The following is a 23944-nucleotide window of genomic DNA, read 5'->3' on the forward strand; positions in this document are numbered from 1 at the left end:
CACCTTGCTTTTGTGTTATTTGTTTTGAACTTTTTGCAGACTGACATCAAGGGTCATTCTGCTGCAGACAGACATTGGCATCCTAATACTTCAAGTTTGTATGCCATGGTGAAGTGGAGAGATCCACTCACTAATGCTTGGCATGGTCCAGACCCTGTTTTGGTTTGGGGCAGAGGGTCTGTGTGTATTTTTTCTAAGAAAGAGGATGAAGCTCATTGGCTTCCTGAAAGATTAATATGCCAGGTGGACTCAGAGCCACAGCTTTCTTAGCAAATGTGTTTAAACACACTGCTGAAGTCTTTTTTCTTTTTCTTTTATTTTTGAGCTGACAGCTTTTTCTGTCACTTTGTAAATGCCCGCTTGATCCAGAAAAAATTGCTTTCTTCCGAAGCTAAATAAACAATTTGAATTCATTTGTTCATGCCCAGAGCAAAAGTAAAAGTTACTCCTACAGTATTCAGCTGTTTCAGGCTGGTGAAATCCCAAAGTACTAGCCTGAATTTATTACTTTGCATTGGAATTAAGGCTTATTTCCAGTAAAGGTTCCCAGAATCGGAGCTGATATGTTGCACCTCAATCAGGTGCCTACACTTATCTTCAGTACAGTGGCGTGCAGCTTTGTGATAATTTCAGAGAAGGTGGTTTTCAAAAGACTGTGGCAGTTTGTGGACTTTGCAGACAATAAAGACAGGTCCTGATATTGGGTGCACAGAAGAGGGTATATTTTGAAAAACCTGCATTCTATGAGTTAGGGCTTTGGCAAATAAATCACCTAAGACAGAGGCATGTGCCGAGTGGCTGTATTTTTGAAAAAACACAAAATAAGCCCAGTTTGTAGTACAGACTAGATGTATGTGTTCTCAAAGACAGGTCAGATATTTTGCCAAGAGATATTACATTGCAGGTGATATTCACCCAGGCACCATGAAAATTTCCTGTTCAGAACTATGATGTTTGATTATGTCTTTGTTCTGCAATGTTTTAAAATAAAAAGGGAGGAACTGTTACATCCCCTCTTCACTTCAGTCATCCATCGGACTCCTGACAGCCTCTGTTTGAGGGCTAACATCTGAGAGCTAAGACAGATGCTCTCTGTTGACTGTTTGTCTTTGAAGAAGCCGCCTGACCACGCCTACCACCTGAATACACCCATCGCCTGAGCACGCCCACTGCTTGAGTATGCCAGCCCCTGAAGATCTTCTAAACCTGGAAGACTTTGGCACCTGAACTTTCTTTATAGTTAATCCAGAGACTTGTTTTCAGTTTCCCCTGTGATTATAAAAACCCTTGTTTGTTCTCAGTAAAGTGGAGCCTTGATTGGGACGCAACTTGGCTTCGAGTTTTCTCTTGCACTTCAAACCCTCTCTTTCCAGGTCCTTTATTTCCTCCTAACTGAGGAGAACCCCGTTCATGAAACTGCGGTCAGTTTCACTTTCCAAAAGCAGTACACACTGTTATCTACTGAACCATCTCTCTGGCCCCACCACTGCTTTTTAAAAGAGAATCACAGAGTATCACATTGTATGAGATATTACATCTACCATAACAAGCAATCATATCTTTATTGAGAAGGCTAGAAACTGAAAAGCTAAGTGTCAGTGGAGTTGTCTTCTTTGTAGAGGCACTGAAGAAAAATGGTTCCCCCATTCCTCTGAGCACTGGGTGATTACTGGCATTTCTTGCCACTCTGGTTTGTACATGCATCATTCCAATCTCTGCTTCCACTTTCCTCTGCTTTCTTCACTCTGTGTCACTGTGATTTCTTCTTACACAGATACCAGTCATTGAATTTAGAACAGCTTAGTTCTGGTATAATCCCAGGATTTCAACTTTATCTGCAAAGACTCTGTATTCAGATCAAGTCACATTCAGAGGTGCCAAATGGACATGAACTTCAGGTGAACATTATTTAAACTCCACAATATCTTTGAACATACTTATGACTGAACATAATATATTTTAAAGCAGCAATTCTTTTTCAAACTAAAATGCTTTTAAACTAAGTTATAACATTCACATAGTTTACCAAAAAAGTAAAACAATAACAAGGAAATTTTCCTTGAGAATTCCTTAATTGCCTTATATAATATAGTAAACATAGCCCAGCACATATTTCTTTTGAAATGTATTTATTTTATATGTATGTGTTTGCCTATGTGTACCACTGTTTTACCTGTGTGTATGTGCACCACACATATGCAACACCGAAAGATTCCAGAAGAGAAAGCTAGATCCCCTGAAACAATAGTTACACATGGTAATGCCACGTGGGTGCTGGGAACCAAACCCTGGTCCACTGCAATAGTGGCAAGTACATTTAACTGCTGGGCCATCTCTCCAGCCCTGAGAATATATTTCTTTACTATATATGTTATTAACCCACAGGATGAATACCTATCAGTAGAATCTTCTCCTGGATACTACCCAGAATTTCTTTTTAAGAGCTGGCTCCCCATGTGGAATGGCTGCAAGTTATAAGAGCTTCTACAGTTATACATTCCCCTGGTCAATTCTCACACTAATCCAAGACTCTTTGTTGTGAAAATCAGAATCAGCTGCAGTGATGCAACACTCTTTTGAATATTTATAGGAAAGTGGTGTAGTTAAAGCATAGGTATCCATATTCAGACCAAGTATACTATATAAAACAGTAAACTCAGAAAAAAATCCCCATAAAACACCTTATGATAACAGAGATTGAAGAAAGCAAGCTTAGTAACTATAAATGAACTGGAACTGGGAGTTCCTACTTGAAGTTCTGGTTTAGACTATGGGCTTGAACTCCAAGAAGTTCCAGATCAACAAGGTAGGTGGGGTGACTGACAGGCAGGTGGGGCATAAAGTGGTTTCAGGTAAACCTGAAGCTCTTTGGTTTTTATTCGTTTGTTTTGTTTTTAAGAGTTGTACTCCCAGCTCTTGAGTGTATGTTTATTTACTGATTTGCCATGAAATTATCATGAAGTAACTTTTATATAAAGAACTAATACATACCGAAGTATGTAGTCATCAGAGTCACAAGGCTGTTCTCTAGGAAAAGCACTCGTGAGACTGTTTTAAGATGAAAGTTTAACTAGCTGCTTTTTTTATGAGCACCATTTTAATCTGAAAAAAACTGACTGATAAATCATAATTATTTATTCTTAGGAATATTCAAGATCTTTCTGGAAAGGAGCAAAGTTTAAGTTCCTTCAAGAAAAACAATTGTTTTGTTTTTCCAAACGACAAAATGTTAGCTTTCAAGCAAAACTTAATATTGAAAATCTTGTAACTACCACTATGAGACTGATAGCTTGCCAATACTTAAAGGCTTATCTAGCAACATCAAAGTGTTATATTAACAAATGAGATTTTTAAAATATTAAATAACTACTTTAAGTCTAAAGACCTATATCAACAGTGAACCCTTTTTTTCTGAGGCATGATGCTATAAAGTTATACAAATTTGGTAAAAGAGCATTCAAAGTGTAAGAAAAATTAATTGCTATATTTTAATGTGACATACTAAAGTAAGATTAATGGTACAGTCATGAGGGAGCATGTTTTAACTAATCATAAGACTATAACTTGTCAAGTTTTAGTATAGTATCAAAGAGCATCCACAATTATTGAGAAAGACTATCAAAATACTTTCTTTTTCCAACTACCTGTGTTTAAAGCCTAATATTTTTATAAACTTGAACCAAAGCATTATTATTATAAAATGCAAAGTAAAAGGGGAGAATCCAGCTGACTTTTATAATGTTTAATGGTAGAGCCTTCTAAAAATGTAAAGAAATACCACTCTTATTACTAAATTTAATTATTATTATGTGTGCACATGAGCATGAAGTATGTGGTAAGGTGCCTATGTCACAGCCCACATGTGGAGGTCAGAACTTTGTGAAGTTGGTTGTTCCTTTCTTTTCACCTTACACATTCCAGGAATTCAAATTAGGTCATCAGATCCACAAGGCAAGCACCTTAACCTACTGAGCAATCTCACCAACCGTCTAAATTTTTAAAAGCAGGAAGAGATCCTAAAAGCATAAAGTTTGAGAAGAACCTGATACAGCATTAGATGAATACACTCCCACAGTCTGGCAGATCTTTCAGTGTTGGCTAGGACTGGGAATGGGAGAGTCTCTTTTAGTAAAGTTCCCATAATGTACTGTCTAAAAGATTTCCACTGGAGATGCAGATCAGTGACAGAATCCTGCTTAGCGTGTGGACGTCATGGGTTTAATCCTTAGCATTTGAAAAAATAATAATTCAGTTGGAACAGTAGAAAGAAGATCTATATGCAGGGAATTCTATAAGTCTTTTGCAGGTCATTAATCATAATAGAGGACCAAAAAAAAAAAAAAAAGTCATAAAAATTCCTAGTATAGCTTTTAAATGACAATAAAAATCCAATAAGTGATACAAATGTAAGAAAAAAAAGTTCCAAGAACTCAAACACTTGAAAACAATTATCTCTTTGCAAAGTCTCTTTCATTCTCTTTCTTTTTTTTAATAGGTGTGTGTGTATGTGGGGGGGGGGTGTGTGTATGGGAGTGTGGGTGTTTGTGTGTGCGTGTGTTTGGTTTCTTATTCTATCAGAAATTTTAAGAAGCAGAATTAAAAATTAGTGGTAGAAAAAGGATTCACAAATGGTTCCAGATACAAGAACTTTTTATACTATACAACTCTAGGGTTTCCCCATCTCAGTTGATAACTATGGTTGTTTTAGTGATATGAAAAAATGCAAATATAAAGATGAACATGGACCAAAGGCCTGATCGTGTTTTCAATATTTATAATTTTATTTCATTTTATTGACTATACAGTACTTTAGTATAAGGCTACATCATATTTTATTCACACAATTTTCCAGTAATCAACATTAAGCTTTTTTCCAATTTTTTACTACAATGGTCAATGGTATAATCAACAAGGCACAAAAAAAAACCCAAAAACCACAAAAACAAAATAAACAAACAAAAAACCCTTTGGTGAGTTTGTCTGTTTGTTTTTTTAAATCTCACTTATGGCAGGATGTGTACAGCTACAACTTCAGACACTGGCACTTGTTTTCACTTTTCTCTACATATAAGTGCTTCAGCAGAAAAATGTAAGGATTACTTCCCTGTGTTACAAATGAGAGGATAGACCCCATACCAACTGGCTTTCCTACATTTATACTAAAAGAATAAAAGCCATCCCAAACTAGTGTTCTGATGAAATATCCCTTTAATTAGCCCTATTCTACTTTTCTTCCTATCTTAACACATGTTTTGTTGTAATAACAAAACACTAGAGACTGTAGAACTTATTTTCCTCAATGTTCTGGAGGCAGAAAAATTCAATATCGACAGGGCTTCATGTTGCATCATAACTTGACGGATGAAGGAAAGTGATGCACACAAAAATAAGGGATATGTCAGGCTCACTCTTAAGATAAAATGATCAGTGTGTGGAGCCCTCATGACCTAATTCTAAAAAGTCTCAAGTCACAATGATGCTACATTGAGAAATAAATTTCAACATAAATTTTAGAGGGCATAAAATATATTTAAACCATGCCATTCTCATTTTTCCCTTCCTGGTTCCAAAAAGTCTAATACAATTCTGTTCTCCACTGCTGACCCTAAATAAAAATACAGAGTCTTTTTAATTATCTATAGTTCTGCAGTGTTTTTTGCTGGTGAAAGAGACATTGGGTATGGATAGAAAGAGTAGAACCACAATTGAAGCAAGTAGGAAGTTCTATATAAAAATTAAAACAGGACAGCAGACATTGCTCAATGGTACACCACTTGTATGGTGTGCATAAAGTGCTAAGTTTTAGCCCAACACAAATGCATATACATGCGAGTGCATGTGAACACACATATATCATCAAAATATGATGCTGAAATAAGAGAGTTCAATAAGACAGATTGGAAAAATCCAGATACTTTACTACATTTGGAATGTAGTATATAATAATGTTGGTTTTTCTTTTTTTTTCCCAAACTATTGGAAGAAGCATTTACCAAATGGTAAAAGGTAACTGAACTAAAATCATCTTGAGAAAAATTAAGCTCAATCTCTTTTCCATATCTTATACTGTTATTCAAATATAGTTTTTAATATGTAAGAGTAAAGTACTGAGAATACTAGGGCATAAATTTTTTTAAAAAAAAACATTACATACTACATGAGTAGCAACACAATACACCCCACTGAGAATTTCAACCTTGAGCTCTCCTACAACCTAAATTTATAACCCAAATCTCACTGGTTCAATTCAGAGATAAGCAAACCTGTGCTCAAATTAGGAGCCTTTGGTATCTTTCACAGCTTCAATGTCTCCTGACCTTTCTTTTGCTATGCCTTCTCATGCTCCTTTAAATAAAATTCTATGTGACTATGGTTTATGAAGATGAATGAGTACTTTCAGACACCCAACCTTGTGAAATCTTTACAGTATTTTCTATAATTTTCACAAATGTAAAAGTAGGTCATGTAACCAGTTCATATTCTTATAAAACAAAAGGCTAGGCGTGGTGGTGGCGGCAGCGGCGGCGGCGGCACATGCCTTTAATCCCAGCACTTGGGAGGCAGAGGCAGGTGGATTTCTGAGTTCGAAGCCAGCCTGGTCTTCAGAGTGAGTTCCAGGACAGCCAGGGCTATACAGAGAAACCCTGTCTTGAAAAAAACCAAAAAAAAAAAAAAGTGTCCAAAACTTATGCTGTTTCCTCACTTATAATAAATATATTCATGGCCATGGATACTCTCTTTCCAAAGCAATTCTATAAGTGGATAAATGTATGAGAGCACTCATTTAGTAAAGACACTGAAAATCAAAAGTAAAAAATTACTTGTTTGGTTAATGAAAATGCAAGGTAGATTCAACCCTAAGACTAAGTTTATTAATTGTACTATGCTGCTTCCAAATCTGAAACAATTACATACATGATATCGCCACAATAACTCTTGTGGGTTTAAGGTAACACATTCTACAATAATGAGTCTAAGTATATTTATGAATTAAGAGGTGGTTTTTAATAACAATATATAATGGTGCTAAGAGACTAAATATCTTTCTTCATCCCTTCGCTCTATAATTTATGAGCACAAGGTTTAGGAACTGCACTGAGTAATGTTTTTAGTGAAACAGAAAGGGTGATAATTTGAATTTCAAAGACAGTGAAGACTTTTTTTACACAGGGTCTGACTATGTAGGTCAGGGGCTAGTCTGCAACTTCACAAATATCTACCTGCCTTTGCCTCCAGAGTAAAAAACCATACTCTAAATTTATAGTAAAGTTGTAAACCATTAACCAACATTTATATGCTACTTTAGGGTCTATGGAAGTCATTACTTATCTAAACCTGTAAGATAACTGACAATCCAGTATGACAGCTAAAGACAGCTAAAGAAACATTAAGCAATTCGTCTTTTTTTTTTTTCTCTTCCCCCCTTCCCTTTCTCCATCTTGCTCCAGCCCCGCTTGCTGCTCCGGCCCCCACTCACTCCTGCCCTGACTTGCTCCAGGTGCCCCGCCCCCACGCAACTTGTCTTATATAAAATATCTCAGCCAGGTAAGGTGGCACATGTCTTTAATCCCAGCACTCAGGAAGCAGAAGCAGGTGAATCTCTGAGTTCAAGACTAGCCAGCCTAGTCTACAGATCAAGATCCAGGACAGCCAGGGCTATACAAAGAACCCTGTCTCAAAAAACAAACAAAAGAACATCAAGGAAAAGTCAGGATACTGATTATAAAATTCCTATTTTCAGGGCTGGAGAGATGGCTCAGTGGTTGTTAAGAAACTGTACTGCTCTTGCAGAGGACCTAAATTTGGTTTCCAATACCATGTCAGGTGGCTAACAACTACCTGTAACTTCAGCTCCCGGGCACACAATGCCCTCTTCTAACCTCTGGCAAGCACTGCATTCATGTATACAAACAAATTCATACACATATATACATATTTTTTAATCTTAAGATATCTTTTCTAATTCCATTTTATGAATTATTTTTTCTTATATTATTCTGGATTTTGTGTATGTGTGTATAGTTGTTAATCAGAAAATAGAAAAAACTCAGTAAGCCTTTACTAACTTTATTTAGAAAACCTATTAATTTAGAATTTTAAAATAAAGTAAGTTAAATGTTTTAGTAAAGACTTGATTCTCTTCATAATTGATAACTATAAATTTTTATTATAAATGTATTCAGTTAAGTATCATAACCATTCTAGAAATAGTCAATATATTTCAAATATTTTTCAAGTTATGCAACAAATGAAATAATTCTTTTAATCAGCTTCCTTGTAAATATGAATAACAAAACCAAAAAATTATATTTATAGTTATATAGAAAATAAGCTGTGAAATTCCTTTGAAAATGTATAACTGGTTGCAATGTTTCAGTCTTCAACAGTATAAGCAGCTAAGTGTTAATTTTAAAAGAATACTAAGTAAAAAAATAGGATTATGAATTTACTTAACTTAGTCCTTTAAAGGTGTTTAATTTAAATCTGATTCCTAAGTACTAGAGGGAAAAAAACTGAAAAAAATATACATGTAAGTTTTGTTTTTTTTTTTTTAATTCTCAAATCTCTCAAATAAACTAGACTACTTCTATCAGAATTTCTGGACCAACTTTCCCTGGAACAAGATATTTTTCCCCTAAGGTATTCATTCATTGCCCAAGTGTCAGCTTAAGGTCTGGGACAACTGCTTGACAGAAAACCAAAAAAAAACCAGAATGGGTCAGCCAAGTTGAGTGAGACATGGTACCAAACAGAGGTTTCTCTGTGATCCAAGTAAAGCAACAGTATCAAACACACATAATAAATATTTTCATAGTCATCCCATTAAGTTACGATCTAAATACTGAATTTCACATTTTGCTTGAAATAAATAGAATTTTTTTTAAAGACAGGTTAAAACAAAAGAAACAAAAAATCTTTTATATTTTTGGAATCCCAACAGTAACTGATTTACATGACATCATTAGATATCAAATGCCATCTGTAGGTTGGGTGTTATTATCCTTCTTTTACTTACCCGAGAACTTGATCTCCATAGAAAATATATAAATTGCTCTGTGTTGTATAGCTGTTAGAATGGAATATCTAAGACAAACTATGTTCTTCCTATCACAGCAGATGAAAAACAAAGGAAATTAAATACAGAATATTCAAAATAACAAGTGTTACTCTCTACTAATAATTGTTAAGGGCAAGCGAACTATATGTATATATAATCCTGAACTTACCTATACTTCTAAAATGTATTTACTTATATGCTTTATAATTTTAAAAAGTGCTACTGTACAACTGGGCGGTAGTGGCGCATGCCTTTAATCCCAGCACTTGGGAGGCAGAGGCAGGTGGATTTCTGAGTTCAAGGCCAGCCTGGTCTACAAAGTGAGTTCCAGGACAGTCAGGGCTACACAGAGAAACCCTGTCTCAAAACAAAAACAAAAACAAACAAAAAAACCAAACCAAAACAAAAGCTACTGTTAAAGAATTCTTCAGTGCTATAAAGAATCATTTATTGAGGCTGGAGAAATGGCACAGAGATTAAGAGTACTTGTTGCTCTTGAAGAAGTCGCAGGGGGGTTGTTTCCCAGCACCTACATGATGGTTCACAACAATTTTAACTCCAGTTCCAGTGGATCTGATGCCTTCTTTTGACCTCCATGGTCATCAAGCACACAGTAGTGCACATACATGCACGCAAAACACTCAAAGACAAAACAAAATTAATCTATTTAATAAAAAAAAGCAAAATAATCATTCCCCTTTTTGTTATTTATCCTTTTTACATTTTTTAAGTGTACACCTCAGTGTATGACATAAGTGGGGCGAAAAATCTATGTATAACACTGCAGAGCAATATATATAAACTAAACAAAAGAATCAGCCAAATGGGCTGGAGTGATGGCTCAGCTGGTAAGAACACAGGCTGCTCTTCCAGAAGACCTAATTTTGATTCCTAGCACCCACACTAGGTAGCTCACAACTGCCTGCAATTCCAGCTCCATGGGATCCAACACTTCCTGGCCTCCACAAGCACCAGCAGTCATGTGGTATACATTCACATTGCCACACACACACACACACACACACACACACATAGGTAAAAAATACTTTTGGAAAAAAAGGCATCAACAAAAAAGTAAGTGAAGAATTACAAAAAGATGAAAAAATTTAAAATATAAGAGAACATTTTATAATGTTTAAAGAAATAAAAGGTAACAACAAAAAACAATCACAAAAGAAAAATATTATTACCAACATTGAGACAAACTTGGAAAAAATTTAATTCTCTAGAAATGAAAACTTTTTTAGTCTTATTTATTTTTATGTATATGAGTGCTCTGCTGTATTTACACATTCATGCCAGAAGAGGGCACCAGATCCCTTTATAGATGGTCATGAGCCACTGTGTGGTTGATGGCAATTGAACTCAGGATCTCTGGAAGAGCAGCTAGTGTTCTTAACCACTGAGTCATCTCTCCAGTTCCAATGAAAAGAATTTTCAAAAACTAAAATAATTGTAAATTTAGAAAAAAATTCAAAATGAGTCTCAATTAATCAAGCAGAGGGGAGGGAGTGGCAGGATAAGGCAGTAGATACTAATAGAAAGGACCATTTAAACAAGTATACAAAACAATGAAGCTGTGCTCTGCTTAAGAAAGTAACAGCAGTACCACATAAAGTACAAGTGTTTACAAAGCTGAGAAGCAAAGGCAGATTATGAAAGCGCTCCTACGTTATACCTCAACACTACATTCCTATTCCACCAATACTGATTAATGGTTACTTTTTAAGCTCAGGAATAATTTCATTAGGGTTTAAAAGAAAAGCCCTCAGAGCAGGCAACCTGTAAATCTCAGAAGCTGTCTGGAGGAAAAGATTGAAGGTGAGAAGGAAAATAAAACCATGTAGTTGAAATTAGTATGAAGGTCAAACACATGACAGAAAGAATAGCTTTATAGAGTAAGGAAGCCCAAAATGTTGGGGAAGCTCAGAGCATGCATGGAAAAAAGATAGAAAGAAGAAAAGGAAAAAAAAAACTATGCTTTTCTAAATAATTTAGAAAAATCGGCAGACTTACAAAGCTATATGGCTGAAACCCAGTAAACTACTATTTAGATGGCTTTCTTATTTCATATCTATCCACTTATTTACATGCAATAAAACTGCTAGTTTTTTATTTAAAGATTTATTTATTACTATATCTAAGTAGACCGTAACTGTCTTCAGATGCACCAGAAGAGGGCATCAGATCTCATTACAGATGGTTGTGAGCCACCATGTCATTGCTGGGATTTGAACTCAGGACCATCAGAAGAGCAGTCAGTGCTCTTAACCACTAAGCCATCTCTCCAGCCCAAAACTGCTAGTTTTAAAATATATAAATTCTTGGCTAAGAGAAAATAGTTATCAGCAATATTTAGATGACAGCCCAAAAATCCTTGCACTACAAATATGCAAACATGTTGGAAATTTTCAGTAAATATATTCTTTGTTTTGTTTTTGTTCCTCAGACAGGGTATCACTATATAGACCTGGTTAATATAGTCTATATAACCCTAGCTAATGACTTATGTAGACCAGGCTGGCTTCAAACTCACAGAGGCCAGTCTGCCTGCTCCTGCCTCCCCAATGCTGGAATTAAAGGTATGTGCCATCACTTGGCTTAATGAATATATTCTTAATCAATATTAAAACTCAAGATACTTCTGAGGAATGTGACACAAAAGGAAATTAAAAACCAATATGGTAACCAGGTTAAAATTGCCCCCAGAGAGCAAGGGAAGGGCATGAGTTGCCACTTTTGGTACTACAGAAGGGTGAGATGCAATGCTCATACTAGAATAAGACTGAGGCCTCGGACCATTTCAGGAATGAGCACTAGGTCTGGGATTACCTGGTATGCTTAAGGAGCTACTTATTCACAACGACATGAAATTTAAAAAAGAAGAGAGAGAGGGAAGACGGACGGACAGACAGACAGATAGACAGACAGAGAAGAGGGTGTGTGAAAGCCCATAACACATATATGGAGGCCAGAGGACAACTCTGTGCAGTCAGATCTCTCTTTCCACATTTAGGTAGGTTTAGGAGATTGGACTGAGGTAGCCAGGCTTGTACAGGACGCACTTTTACCTGAGCCATTTTACAAGTCCCTTACAAAGGTTTTCGTTGTTCATTTGTTTTGTATTGGTTTGTTGCTGTTTTGTTTTGTTTTGTAACTCATCAGTGTAAATCTTTTGGATGACACATCTAATAATGTAAAAGGGCTGAACATGCCTGTGACAGCAACCTCTACAGCAATGATAAAGAGAAATAACAGAGAAGCTACTAGACCAGCTAAGATACCAGATGTATAAACACATAGCTAAATTAATTCAAAAGACAACAGGAAAAGAATGAGAAAAGGAAAAGAACAAATACAAAAGACAGTAAAAAAGATAATAACCAAATCATACTAACAATTACATTACCTATAAACAGACAATGTATGCCAATGAAAAGACAGATTTAAACCAGGTGTAGTGGCTCATGTTTATAATCCCAGTATACAGAAGGCTGAGACAAGAGCATCCTGAGTTCAAAGCCATCCTGGACTATAAGTAAAATGTTATGTCAAAAACCAAAAATAAAAATAAGAAGAAATTGTTAAACTGACAAAAAAATGAGTATAAAGAGTCAATTATAAATCCTATTTAAAAAGGTGCTTTACATCTATAGATATATAGATAGATTAAAAATTAAAAGGTAGGAGAGAAGAGCAATGCCAACATAAACTATAAAAAAGCTTGGTTACACCAGCATCAAAGAAAGCAGACTTCAGGACTTAGTTATTACCAGAGGAAAGAGATGAAATGCCATAGAGGTAAAGCATTAATAGTTCAAGCTTATCAATGTTTATAGAGTCAATGATAATACCACAATTTTATTATGTCTAATTCTGGAGTTCTGCTTTGCTCTTCTAATCTGCCCAGTTACTGCTATTAAAAGCAGTCTGTTGTGAGAAATTAGAGAACATATCTAAGAGCTAACAGTTCACCTCTAGGATGAGTCAACAATTGTTCCTAGCTCCACAAATAAATTATTTCAACTTTAAGCTACTTACTCACTTTCAGTGGATGAAATAGCTCTTTTGATTATTATGCATATATTATAGAGATCACTAAAAGGATGCTTGTAAAATTCTAAGAAGATAAAACATCTTACGAAAGTACTAAACCTTGTTCTTATTTTTTAGTCTCATCTTCTAAGATTTAAAAGTCATGGAATAATTTGGCATACACAATAAGAAATCAAAATTACTCAAAAATAAACTTCAAACACTATTTTTAGTTACTTATTGCTGAATAACCAAACCAAACTTCAAATTTTCAAAAGATAATTTATTATAATCTCTCACAGAACAATATGAACAATGAAAGAGACACAGATGTATAACGTATATGTAAATACCAGCTCTGAAAAGAGTAGTGTGGACAAGGGGGAAGAAGTGGGAAAGATTGAATACCTAAGAATAAATAAACTAGATAACATGATATATGTATATGCTCACCAGAATGATTAAAATGAAATTAATTGAAGCAAAAGACTGACAACGATGTGAACCAGATGATGTATGTGTAAATCAGGCATGGTGGTACATGCCTGTATTCCCAGTAGTGAGGAAGGCCAGTGTGGGTTGCATAAAAGGTTGAAGGCTAGCCTGGGCAACATAGCTAGATGCTGTCTTAAAAAGAAAGCCTGGTAGTTTCTAATGCAAGAAAATATATATTTACTTTATGTCCTAAATATTCCAATTGAAAGGGTTTACCTATGAAAAACTACAAAGAAGCATCTATTAGGCAGGTGTGGTGATGCGGCCTGCACCCCAGCACTTAGGAGGCTAAGGAAGGAAGACTGCCACAATTTCAAATCAGTGAGGGCTAAACAGACATTCAGCCAGGGATACACAGCAAGACCATGTGAAAAGAGTAAATAATTACAAAATAACAAAAAATATCTATATCCAAAAATGTTCAAGAATGTTCACAGCAGTTCTATTGATAATCATCAAAATCTAAAAACAGATGGCCACTCGAGCAGGAAAATGCATTTGTATTTCACTTATAGTAAGCTACCAATACATAGCAACACAGATGAATCTCAAAAACATTCTGCTGAACAAAAGAAGTCTTCCATCAAACAGTAAATACTAGATGATTCATTCTACTTACATGCAGTTCCACAACAGGCAAATCTTCCTATGGGAGGGGGAAATCAGAACAATGGCTGCACTGGAGAGGAAGGAGGAGGTGGTGACTAGAGCCCAGAAGGGGCATGAGGTTCACGGCAAGCAAAGCTCCCTATCTTTCTTTCTCTTCCTCTCCCCTACCCCAACACTTGCTGGAAAAAATATAAGGCTTCTAGGACTTCAGGCATGCTAAGCATCCACTGTGCTACAGAGCTACATCCCCCAACCCAAAGCTGCATATCTTGACAGGGGTTCTGTTATAGAAGGGCACTTATTTCTCAGCAAATACAAGTTTAATATTTATGCATTCCATTGAATGAGAACTTTATACAAAAATAAAAATACATAAAAAGTTGAACTTTATATAATGAACAACTGTGAAGGTTTTTAGGGGAAGTGTATGGTTGTCTGCAACTTACTTTGAAATGTGTCAAAAAATAAAATGATAGGCAGAGAGAAGAATCAGTGAACAAATAGATATGCTATAAAACAGGTACAATAAAATGTTAAAGTAAAGCATAGGCATTGGGTAAACGGACATCCACTGCAGTATTCTTCCAAGTTTGTTGTACGTTTGAAATTCTCTCTCTCTCTCTCTCTCTCTCTCTCTCTCTCTCTCTCTCTCTCTCTCACACACACACACACACACACACACACACACACACACACACACACACACACACACAAACAAACATTAAGTTAAGAGGCCTGAGAAATGGTTCAGTGGTTAAGGGGATTACTGACTGCTCTTTCAGAAGAAACAAGTTCCATTCCCAGCACTTACAGAGAGGGTTACAACTGTCTATAACTCTAGTTGCAGATTTTGTCCTCTGGCCTTGTTGCACATTAAGTATACAAGTAGTACACTGACATACATGAAGGTAAGACACCAATACACATAAAATAAAAATAAACCAGATAAAACAATTAAGATAGAAAGTGCTTATCTCACATGCCTGAAGTCCTGGTTCATAAAGGACATTTTATAGAAAATAAAACGATACAGAGAATAAGTGATTTACCCACAGTCACAAGCCTAAACTTGAGCAAAATTCTAGACTCTAGTGTACTGGCCTTTCTTTTATGCTGTTGCTTTCTCTACAGTAAAACTCTCAAGATTTTCACAACCATAACAATTCTTGCTGTCTCTCTGGCTCTGTCAATTTTGGTGAGTTCTAAACATGTCTGTAACCCTACACAAAATTGTAAACCTACTGAAACATTGACAGTGCTTTTTGGTTTTGTGCTATTTTTTTTTAACTCAACTGTATGTTTCTCAAAAATAAACTGTACATGACAATGCAATGCTGGTGTGTTGCAGTATCAAAAGTTAAGCACATCTACAAGTCTTTATAAATCTGTTTCAGGTTTTAGGTAAGTACCATTTCACTGTGTTCCAATGTACCCATAAATATATTCACCTCAACACCCAAAGCCATTTACCTGCAGTCTCTGAGTTGGATATATTAACTTTAAATCTTTTTTGTATACTAAATTTTGTTTTTGTCCTTCCTTCTTCATCTAACTTATGGTGATTTTGAACTATAAGTTGGATAAAGTACTGCTTATCTGCTTTTCCTTAGGTAAAGAATTCTCTTGGGACATGCAAAATGGTTCAGTGGGTAAAGGCACCTGCCATCAAGTGAGAGGACCTAAGTTGATCCCCAAGCCCAGGTGATAGAAAACAGAATTGACTCTTGTAATGCTTCCTTTGATGACCACATACATATGGACACATACGCAATAAATAGATAGATAGATAGACAGATAGATAGATAGATAGATAGATAGATAGATAGATAGATAGATAGATAGGTAGATAAGAAGTTTAACAAAAGAATTATCTTCTTTAAGGTGTCAGGACTGTCACATATGCCAGCCCACAAATACTCGGGACTAAAAGACCCCTAGTGAATGAATACTCACTTATTTCAAGAAAAATGGAAGGAGCCTGTGAAAAGAAAAGGAAAAGAAAAAAAAAGTAACAAAGCAGATACCCTTAGAGACATATGTATGAGAGACATCTAGTTAAAGCTTTTCATGCTGAGCTACACAGAAAAAGAAACAAACACCTTTCTCCTATCTAAGTAAATCTTATAACAGCCACTGAGACTGAGAGCTGCCTACTTCCTTCTGTGTGGGTCCTATAAGTAGGATTGAAGAGTGGCAACAAACCCATTAGTAAACACAATACTTAGCTCAAACCATCCGACTCCAGCACAAATGGGAGATGATGAGTGCCAATCATTCTTTCCATCAGTAAAGGTGTAGCCAATCATCTTCCTCTCACAAACGAAAGTCATAACTAAGAATTTAAAAATATTCTTTAGCTTTTTGAAAAATAACTTCTATAAAATGTTAATTCTTGTACATTCCTCTATCAAATACATTTTTAAATTAACTTCACTTGAAAAGAGGCCTGGTATCTCAGGCCTGCAATCATAGCTACTCTGAAGGCTAAAGTAATAAGTTCAAGGCCTGTCTGAACTACACATAGTGACTTCAAGGATAGCAAGAGCAAATGTATGAGATTCTGTCTCAAAATAAAAAACAGAGAGTTCAGCTCTAGCTCAGTGGTATGGATGGATGGAGAGAGAGAGAGAGAGGTACATACATACATACATACATACATACATACATACATACACACATACACACATATATAAAGGGACAGACAGACACATAGAAATGTAGACATTTAACTATAAATACATAGATACAGCTCAGCATGCATGCATTCCTAGATTCAATCTCTAATCTTGGGGGGAAAGTATCCTATTGGCCTTTCCAACTATATGGACAGACAGCTGCCCACACATAACAATTTTACAGTCTGAGACAATGACTAAAGAGCTCAATACATATTTACTAAAGACAAATCCTGAAAAAAAATTAAAGGCAGGGTCTCACAATGCCTAGGGTGGCTTCAAACTAACTAAGAATAGTCCTGTACTTCTGACTCACCTGTCTCTACCTCCCAAGTCCTGGAATTATAAACATGAGCCACCACACCCAGATCCCTAAATAATTTTTGATTGAGTAATTTCTTCTCTAAGTCAATAAAAAGCTTAGAACTCTCCTCTTCCTTTAGGCAATGTTTCTTCCATTAAACGACTGGTACTTGAAATGCCACTTTCTGTAATATGGTAGATTGAGGCAGTAACTTCTTTCAGACTTAATTTCTCGTTTTAAAATAGGGTAGCATCACCCTCTTAATAGGAATGTTTTGAGAATTATTAATACACAGATAATCTTCATGTAGCAAGCAGAGCTCCAATGTGTACATATTTTATTTTGACAGAATTTAGGTAAATAAAACCAATCCAACTAAATATACTACAATCTTCACTGTTAGATCTTCAACCTACATATAACTTACATAAATATTTTTGTGTGTGTAACCAACTAAGTCAATTCTTTCAAAGTTGGTTACTTTCAAAGTCACTGAATAACTAGCTAACAATGAGGAAAGAGCAAACAACAAACTTCAATTAATAGAAATTCCAAACAAATGTAAACAGAGATAGAAGAGAAACAGAATACCATGGAAATGTTGATGCTGCTATCATTTAAGAGGCTAAAGATGTACTGCCTGAGGAACTTAGTTAAGGCAAACTTATCAATTTAAAGAACACAACAGTTGTTCTTTAAACAGTAAAGATAACCCAGAAGAATAATATTGACTAACAGCAAACAAAACTAAGTCAATTATAACTAAAGGAAGCCTTGGAGATACAAAAAGTTCAAAGAATAAAACTCTAAAAGATTATCCAAACTCAGAAAGGATTTGTCAATGCACAATAAATACATTCATTCCATATTATGGGATGAGAAGGCAAGCACTGTTTAAACTACATTTGATAAGTTATTTTACAAAGAAATAAAACACTCTTGTGTATATGGTAGCAGAGAACAGGTGGAGAGGTCAGAGGACCACTTGTGGAAGTCAGTTCTCTCCCACCTTATATAGGGAATTAAACTCAGGTCATCAAGGCTGGCAGCAGGTAAATGAGCCATCTTGCCAGTCCTGTTTGACAAAAGCTTTTAACTTTGCAAACAACTATAACTTTTCAACTATCGATTATAAGATTGCTTTGGGGCCACCAAGCCTGATAATTAAGTTTGGTCCTGGAACTCAGGTGGTGGAAGGAAACAACTGACTTCTGCAACTTATCCTCTGGTCACCATACAATGGTACATGCACACTCCCTCTACCACATATTTTGCCCAGTTCTAGCTTGCATTGTTATTTGAATAGTCTCATATAAAACAGGAACCATTTACCCTTACAACTTTTGGCATATTGAGGGGCTTGTTATTTCTTAACTAAAGACTCTCTACCCTTTCCACTGGTCCTTACAATCTTTTCAAATAAAAAGTTCTAATATAGGCTGATATTTAAAAGATAGCCTTTCAGGACTGATAGTTACCACTACCACATCTATAGCTCTCCAAGCTCAATTACTACCCCAAATACACACGCTGAATGGCAAAAGGTGGCTGAATAACTTGAATGGTAGCCCAGTTTGTCTTTTGTGATAATACAGAATTTCATATCTGTTCTCCCTTGAATGCAAGACCAAAAAAATAACTGATGGAGAATCAGAAGTACATTATAGATTAGAATGCAATCTCAATCTGAATCCTCTTTAAATACAACTTACTGCAAGCTTAGATAAATTATTTCTTAGCAATATATGCTCCTGGTTCAGCCATTAAAGGCTAGGCTTACAACCAAAAATAGGAGAAATATATATATATACCCTTTCCAGGGATTGACTCTCACTCTTGTAATACCAGCCTTGGGATGCTAAGACAGGAAAAGTATCAAAAGTTTGAGGTCAGCCCAGCCTATACATTGAATTCCTGGAACACCTGGGCTAGAGACCTTTCTCAAAACAGAACAAGCTAAAAATTAAAAATTAACAAACAATTCAAGTTCTTAGTCTGTGAAATGGTAATAATAATACCTTCTTCATAGAATTACTATGAAACTCAAAAGAGATATAAACATCAAACTATGGTACACAGTGAGTACTTAGATAATAACTATTGCCATCCTTGATAATACTATCATTAAAGCTCATTAATGTAGACGTGATAGAACTAAACTTGTCAGAAATACATAGTATTATTAATCACCTTTTGCTTGCTTACTTATTTCGTTTTTTTGTTTTATTTTGGTTTTTTGTTTTGTTTGGTTTTGAGAAAGTGTTTCATAGAGCAGAGCCTGCTCTAGAACTCCTTATTTTCCTGCTTCTAACCAATAAGTGCTGGAATTGTAGGCATGTGCAAACATGCTCAGCTTTTTAAATCTGCATACTATTCAAAGGCTAAATCCTCACGACATCTACCACTACTGTTACATGGTCAGACAACCTGACTCAACTTCCTTCAGGTCATCTTCTCCCAAGGTAGTACACAAAGGGCAGCCAACACATCCATTCGCCCTCTTCACGCAATCCCTTTGATTGTTATGTCAAAACCTTCCTACAGTCTACTCAGTTTCCTTTTCTGAGGACATGAAGAAGTAAACCATTTCCCATTTCTCAGAGCTATTTGCCAAAACACTACTATCTTCCTCTCTCACAGTTCAACTGTTCTCACATGACTCAACTGCCAGTTTTCTCTTTTGATTCTAATCTAAAACCTTGGTTGTAAACCAAAAGTCTTTGTTACTAATGTAGATTAATAAAACTGCAAAAGGCTAGTACCTTTACTACACGATTCCTCCTACAATAAATGACTTGAGTGATGCCAGTTTTAGCACTCTCAATGACACATGGCTCTTGCTCTTACCCCATGCCAATTTGTTCCATGCCAGTATTGCTGCTTGGAAAGTTCTGTCTTATGTTAAAACAAAAATCTTTCCCCTTGCAGTTATTTTATTCTATCCACTGCACCTAATTCTACAATCTAGAGAAAGTGAATGAACTCCAAGCCCATCCAATATTTGAAGACCCCTAAGAGAGGAAAAATAAAAAGCTACACACTTCCAGCTTAAAGAACATGATTTTAAGTCTCCCTGGCGGTCATGAGCCTCTGGTATTCTTGCCAAAACTGTCTAAAAACTAACAGGCAAAGTGCTTCCTTTGCCAATGTTTGGGTTGCCAAGTAATTACCCTAGAAATGATCCCCTTTGCCCATTTTCTCCTTTACTGTATAAAAACTATTAATTTAAACTAGTAGTGCTGACGCTCAATCTAAATCATGGCCTCAAGGGTAGGGGACTAACGTCCTGAAAAACTACAAAACTACAAGACTTTCTGTGGGATCATCTGGCCTGGAACTCGTCCTCCAGAAGAACTCAAGAACAGAACGTTAGCTAAGAGTTTTGCCTCACGGCCTAATAAAGTGGATCCATTCAAAAGAAGGCAATAGCAACCAAAGACTATTCCCTGCTCCCTTGCCAGAAACCAAAAAAAGGATGATCAAACGCCGAATTCTCAAAAGCTAACCAAAGTGGATGGAAGAAGTGGCTGATTTCTTTCTTGCCTGGTTGGAATAATCTTATAATAATAAGAAACACACACACACACACCAAGAAAACCCTAATCTGGCTAGTAACACTGGTCCAGCAGCAGCAGCAAATCGTGAACTCTAAAAGTGCTTTCATAGAAATAAGTGTCCTCAGATGACCACCAAACCCCTAGAAATTTCTCATAAGCTACATGCAGAGGGGAAGCAATGAGAGTTAAAAATCTCTCGGAGAGCAGCGGCTGGGGAAGGAAGGTAGCGATTTCAGGTGCTCTGGCTACCTCTTCTGGTGTTAAGATGAAGGGTGGGAACAGGAGTGAGAATGGGGGTGCGAGGCTCCGGCATCGAGAAACGGTAACTGTCTCCTGGAAGTGAGAGTGGTCTACCGAGAACGGAGTGATTGATAAAGGGAAGGCCCCTGAAGAGTTTCCCAGATTGGGGTAAAATGAAGCCAGTAAGCGTCCCCTTCCTTCTCTGTGCTAGGCTGGCCGAGGCCGGGTAGCAGCAGTCGGGCTAGCGTTCAGGGCCCTCCGGGCTGAGACCTCCTCCGCCCCGGCCGCGCTCAGGTAAGAACTCCTATTCCCAGCGGCGCGCCTCACGCTCCCATCCGAGGTCCAGACGCGCCTCGTACGTCCCTTTCGTCCCCAACCTGAAGGCCCCCTGAAGCCAGCCCGGGCACAACCGGCGGCCTCGTCCGCTCCCCGGCTTCCCACGGCCGCGCACGCCTAGCCGCCGCTCCCGGGCCCGGCCTGGAGCCTACCCTCGCGGCCAGGTTCCCCCTCCGCCTTCTCCACACGTCTCCCCCTCGGCGCGCGCCCTCGCTCCCCGCCTCGGGCTCCACTCACAGAATTCAGCGATGTACAAGGTCACCACATAGTTCTCCTCACACCAGTCCAATGTGGAGGTCGTGGGGCCCCAGTAGCCTTTGCGGTCCACAGCCGGAGCCATCGCGCCGACGCCCCACACTCTGCTCGGCCGCTCTCGGGCCGGCTCAGGCAAAGCGCGCTCTCCGGCTCCCTCCTCCCTTACCCAGAGGCCAGGGGCGGGGCTAGAGCCGTCAGTGAACCTGCCCAGAGGCAGGCCCCGCCCACCGAGCCTCCGAGCCGTCCCGCCCCTGCACAGTCCCGCCCACCGCTCCCGGGGCAGGCGCACAGGGCCCAACCTGATGGCGCACAGGGCCCAACCTGATGGCGCCGGGTGATGTGGAGCTCTTGGACCCTGGGTGGGAGAAGTGGGAGAGGTTGTTATCAGCAGGAGTTAGGAAAAAGGGCCGGGAGAGCCCTGCGGACCTCGACGTGCCAGTGGAGTAAGATCGGAGGCTTCCGGCACCCACTTTTCCGTCTGGATGGAGCCAAGCCTCTATTAGTGTGGAGGTGGTCTGTTTTAATTGGAGCAAGAGTGAGAAGAAACCTTTCTCTGTCAAGATTAAACTTGCACAATGAGACACCTCAGAGTCTAACTCTGACCACGGACCTCAAACGAGGAGACTAGAAACAGCACCCCCCCAGGCAGCTCCAGAGATTCCCAGGAAGTCGCTCTGAGTGTCCTGTACAGACAAAGGAAAGGGACAACTCAGAACGTACAGAATAAAAAAACAGGTGATGGGATCCTTTAAAAGTATACACTGAATAAAGTACTAAAAAGTGTGTGTCTTCCCCTTAGGCTATGCACAGCGTTTTCTGCCTTCTGTGAGCTTTCCTCCCTTGTCAATCACAGGCCTCTTACCTCTTCCAGCGTCAGAACTGGAATACATCTCAACCTCCACACTGGGATATTAAAGTCTGTGAGATAGCTCAATGGGTTTGGCTAAAGGCATTTACCTTGCAAGCCTGGCAGGCTGAGCTGAGTCTGATCTCAGGAACCCATGTAAATTGCAAGGAGAGAACTGACTTCATAAAGTTGCCCTCGAACCTACATACAGGCAACATCACACACGTGTCTCACACACACACACACACACAGACAGACAGACAGACAGACAGACAGACAGACAGAGACACACAGAGAGAGAGAGGCACAATAATAATAAGTAAAAATGTAAACATAATAGATACATCCTGTTGCCTTTTGTGTCTGGCTCCATCAAACTTTCCCCATACATGAAGATGCTGCTGAGCTCCTGAATTTGGCAACTCCGCACTTTTCTTTAAAATTTACCTCCTTGAAGACCTCCCTGCCTTTCACACCTGAGAGCCTTATGCCCTTCTTTCTTATCCCAAACCCATGACACCATGAATAGAGATGCTTCCCATACTTTATGAGCCAGCCTGCAAGATTCTGCTTGGCCACACTGTATGAAGAGTACAGAACAGGGATATACAATTGTTATTTTCTAAATGAGTCTGAGGGGGAGGGGGCCAGAGATGAGCATAATTATTCACAATGGGATGTCATTCAAATAGGCTTATCAGAGGTGATCCATTGAAAGTCAAGGAACATCTGTATTTGCTTTAATATATATTCTATATTAAATATATTATATATAAAATATATTATATATTAAATATTTATTATATATAAATACATGTTATATGTTAAATATATATTAATATGTATACATTAGTTAAGTCAGACAGTGGTGGCTCATGTCTTTAATCCCAGCACTCAAGAGGCAGGGGCAGGCAGATCTCTGAGTTCAAGCCCAGCTGGGCCTACAGAGTGAATTCTCAAAAAGCCAGGACTACATAGAGAAACACTGTCTCAAAAAATGTTTTATTAATTTATTTTTATTTTATGTGTATGAGTGCTTTGCCTGTATGTATAGCTGTGCATGTACTCCCCGAGGAAACCAGAGAGGGTATCAGATCCTCCAACTGGAGTTACAGTTAGTTGTGAACTGCCAAGTGGGTGCTAGAAATTCAACTCAGCTTCTCTTGAAGAGCAGCCAGTTCTCTTAACCACTAAGCTTGCTCTTCAGCTCCTACATTTACTTTTCGATTAACAGAAAGAACCCCACTTTTGAAAGCTTTCAAACAGCCTGCTGCTTCCCAAAATGACAAAGAAGTCCATTCCATAGTCTGATTTTGCTTTGTTTCTCCATAGGGAAGATGAATGACACCTGAAGTTTACCTCTGACCTGCATATACACTCATAAACATGTATTAGCACATACATGAACATGCACACAACATCATATTCTTTGGGAACTGGCAAAAATGAATTAGATGTCTATTGGAAACCAAAACTTGAGCTCAGGGGTAGGAAGGCAGAGTAGGAGAGCAACACTTATTTTTAACTGCCAGA

The 23944-nt window shown here is 37.7% G+C and overlaps 1 protein-coding gene across 1 annotated transcript in view; it reads right to left on the bottom strand.

Annotated features, from left to right (window-relative positions):
* The window catches only part of Acer3 (alkaline ceramidase 3), a 94204-nt gene extending 72485 nt beyond the window's left edge, over positions 1–21719 (bottom strand). Inside the window, exon 1 of the mRNA XM_031387446.1 lies at positions 21547–21719. Within this exon, the coding sequence (XP_031243306.1) occupies positions 21547–21649 (103 nt within the window). The 5' untranslated portion in view covers positions 21650–21719. The remainder of the gene's footprint in view (positions 1–21546) is intronic.
* Positions 21720–23944: the final 2225 nt, after the last annotated feature.

This window comes from Mastomys coucha, unplaced genomic scaffold (assembly GCF_008632895.1).
Source record: "Mastomys coucha isolate ucsf_1 unplaced genomic scaffold, UCSF_Mcou_1 pScaffold21, whole genome shotgun sequence".
Taxonomy (NCBI): Eukaryota; Metazoa; Chordata; class Mammalia; order Rodentia; family Muridae; genus Mastomys; species Mastomys coucha.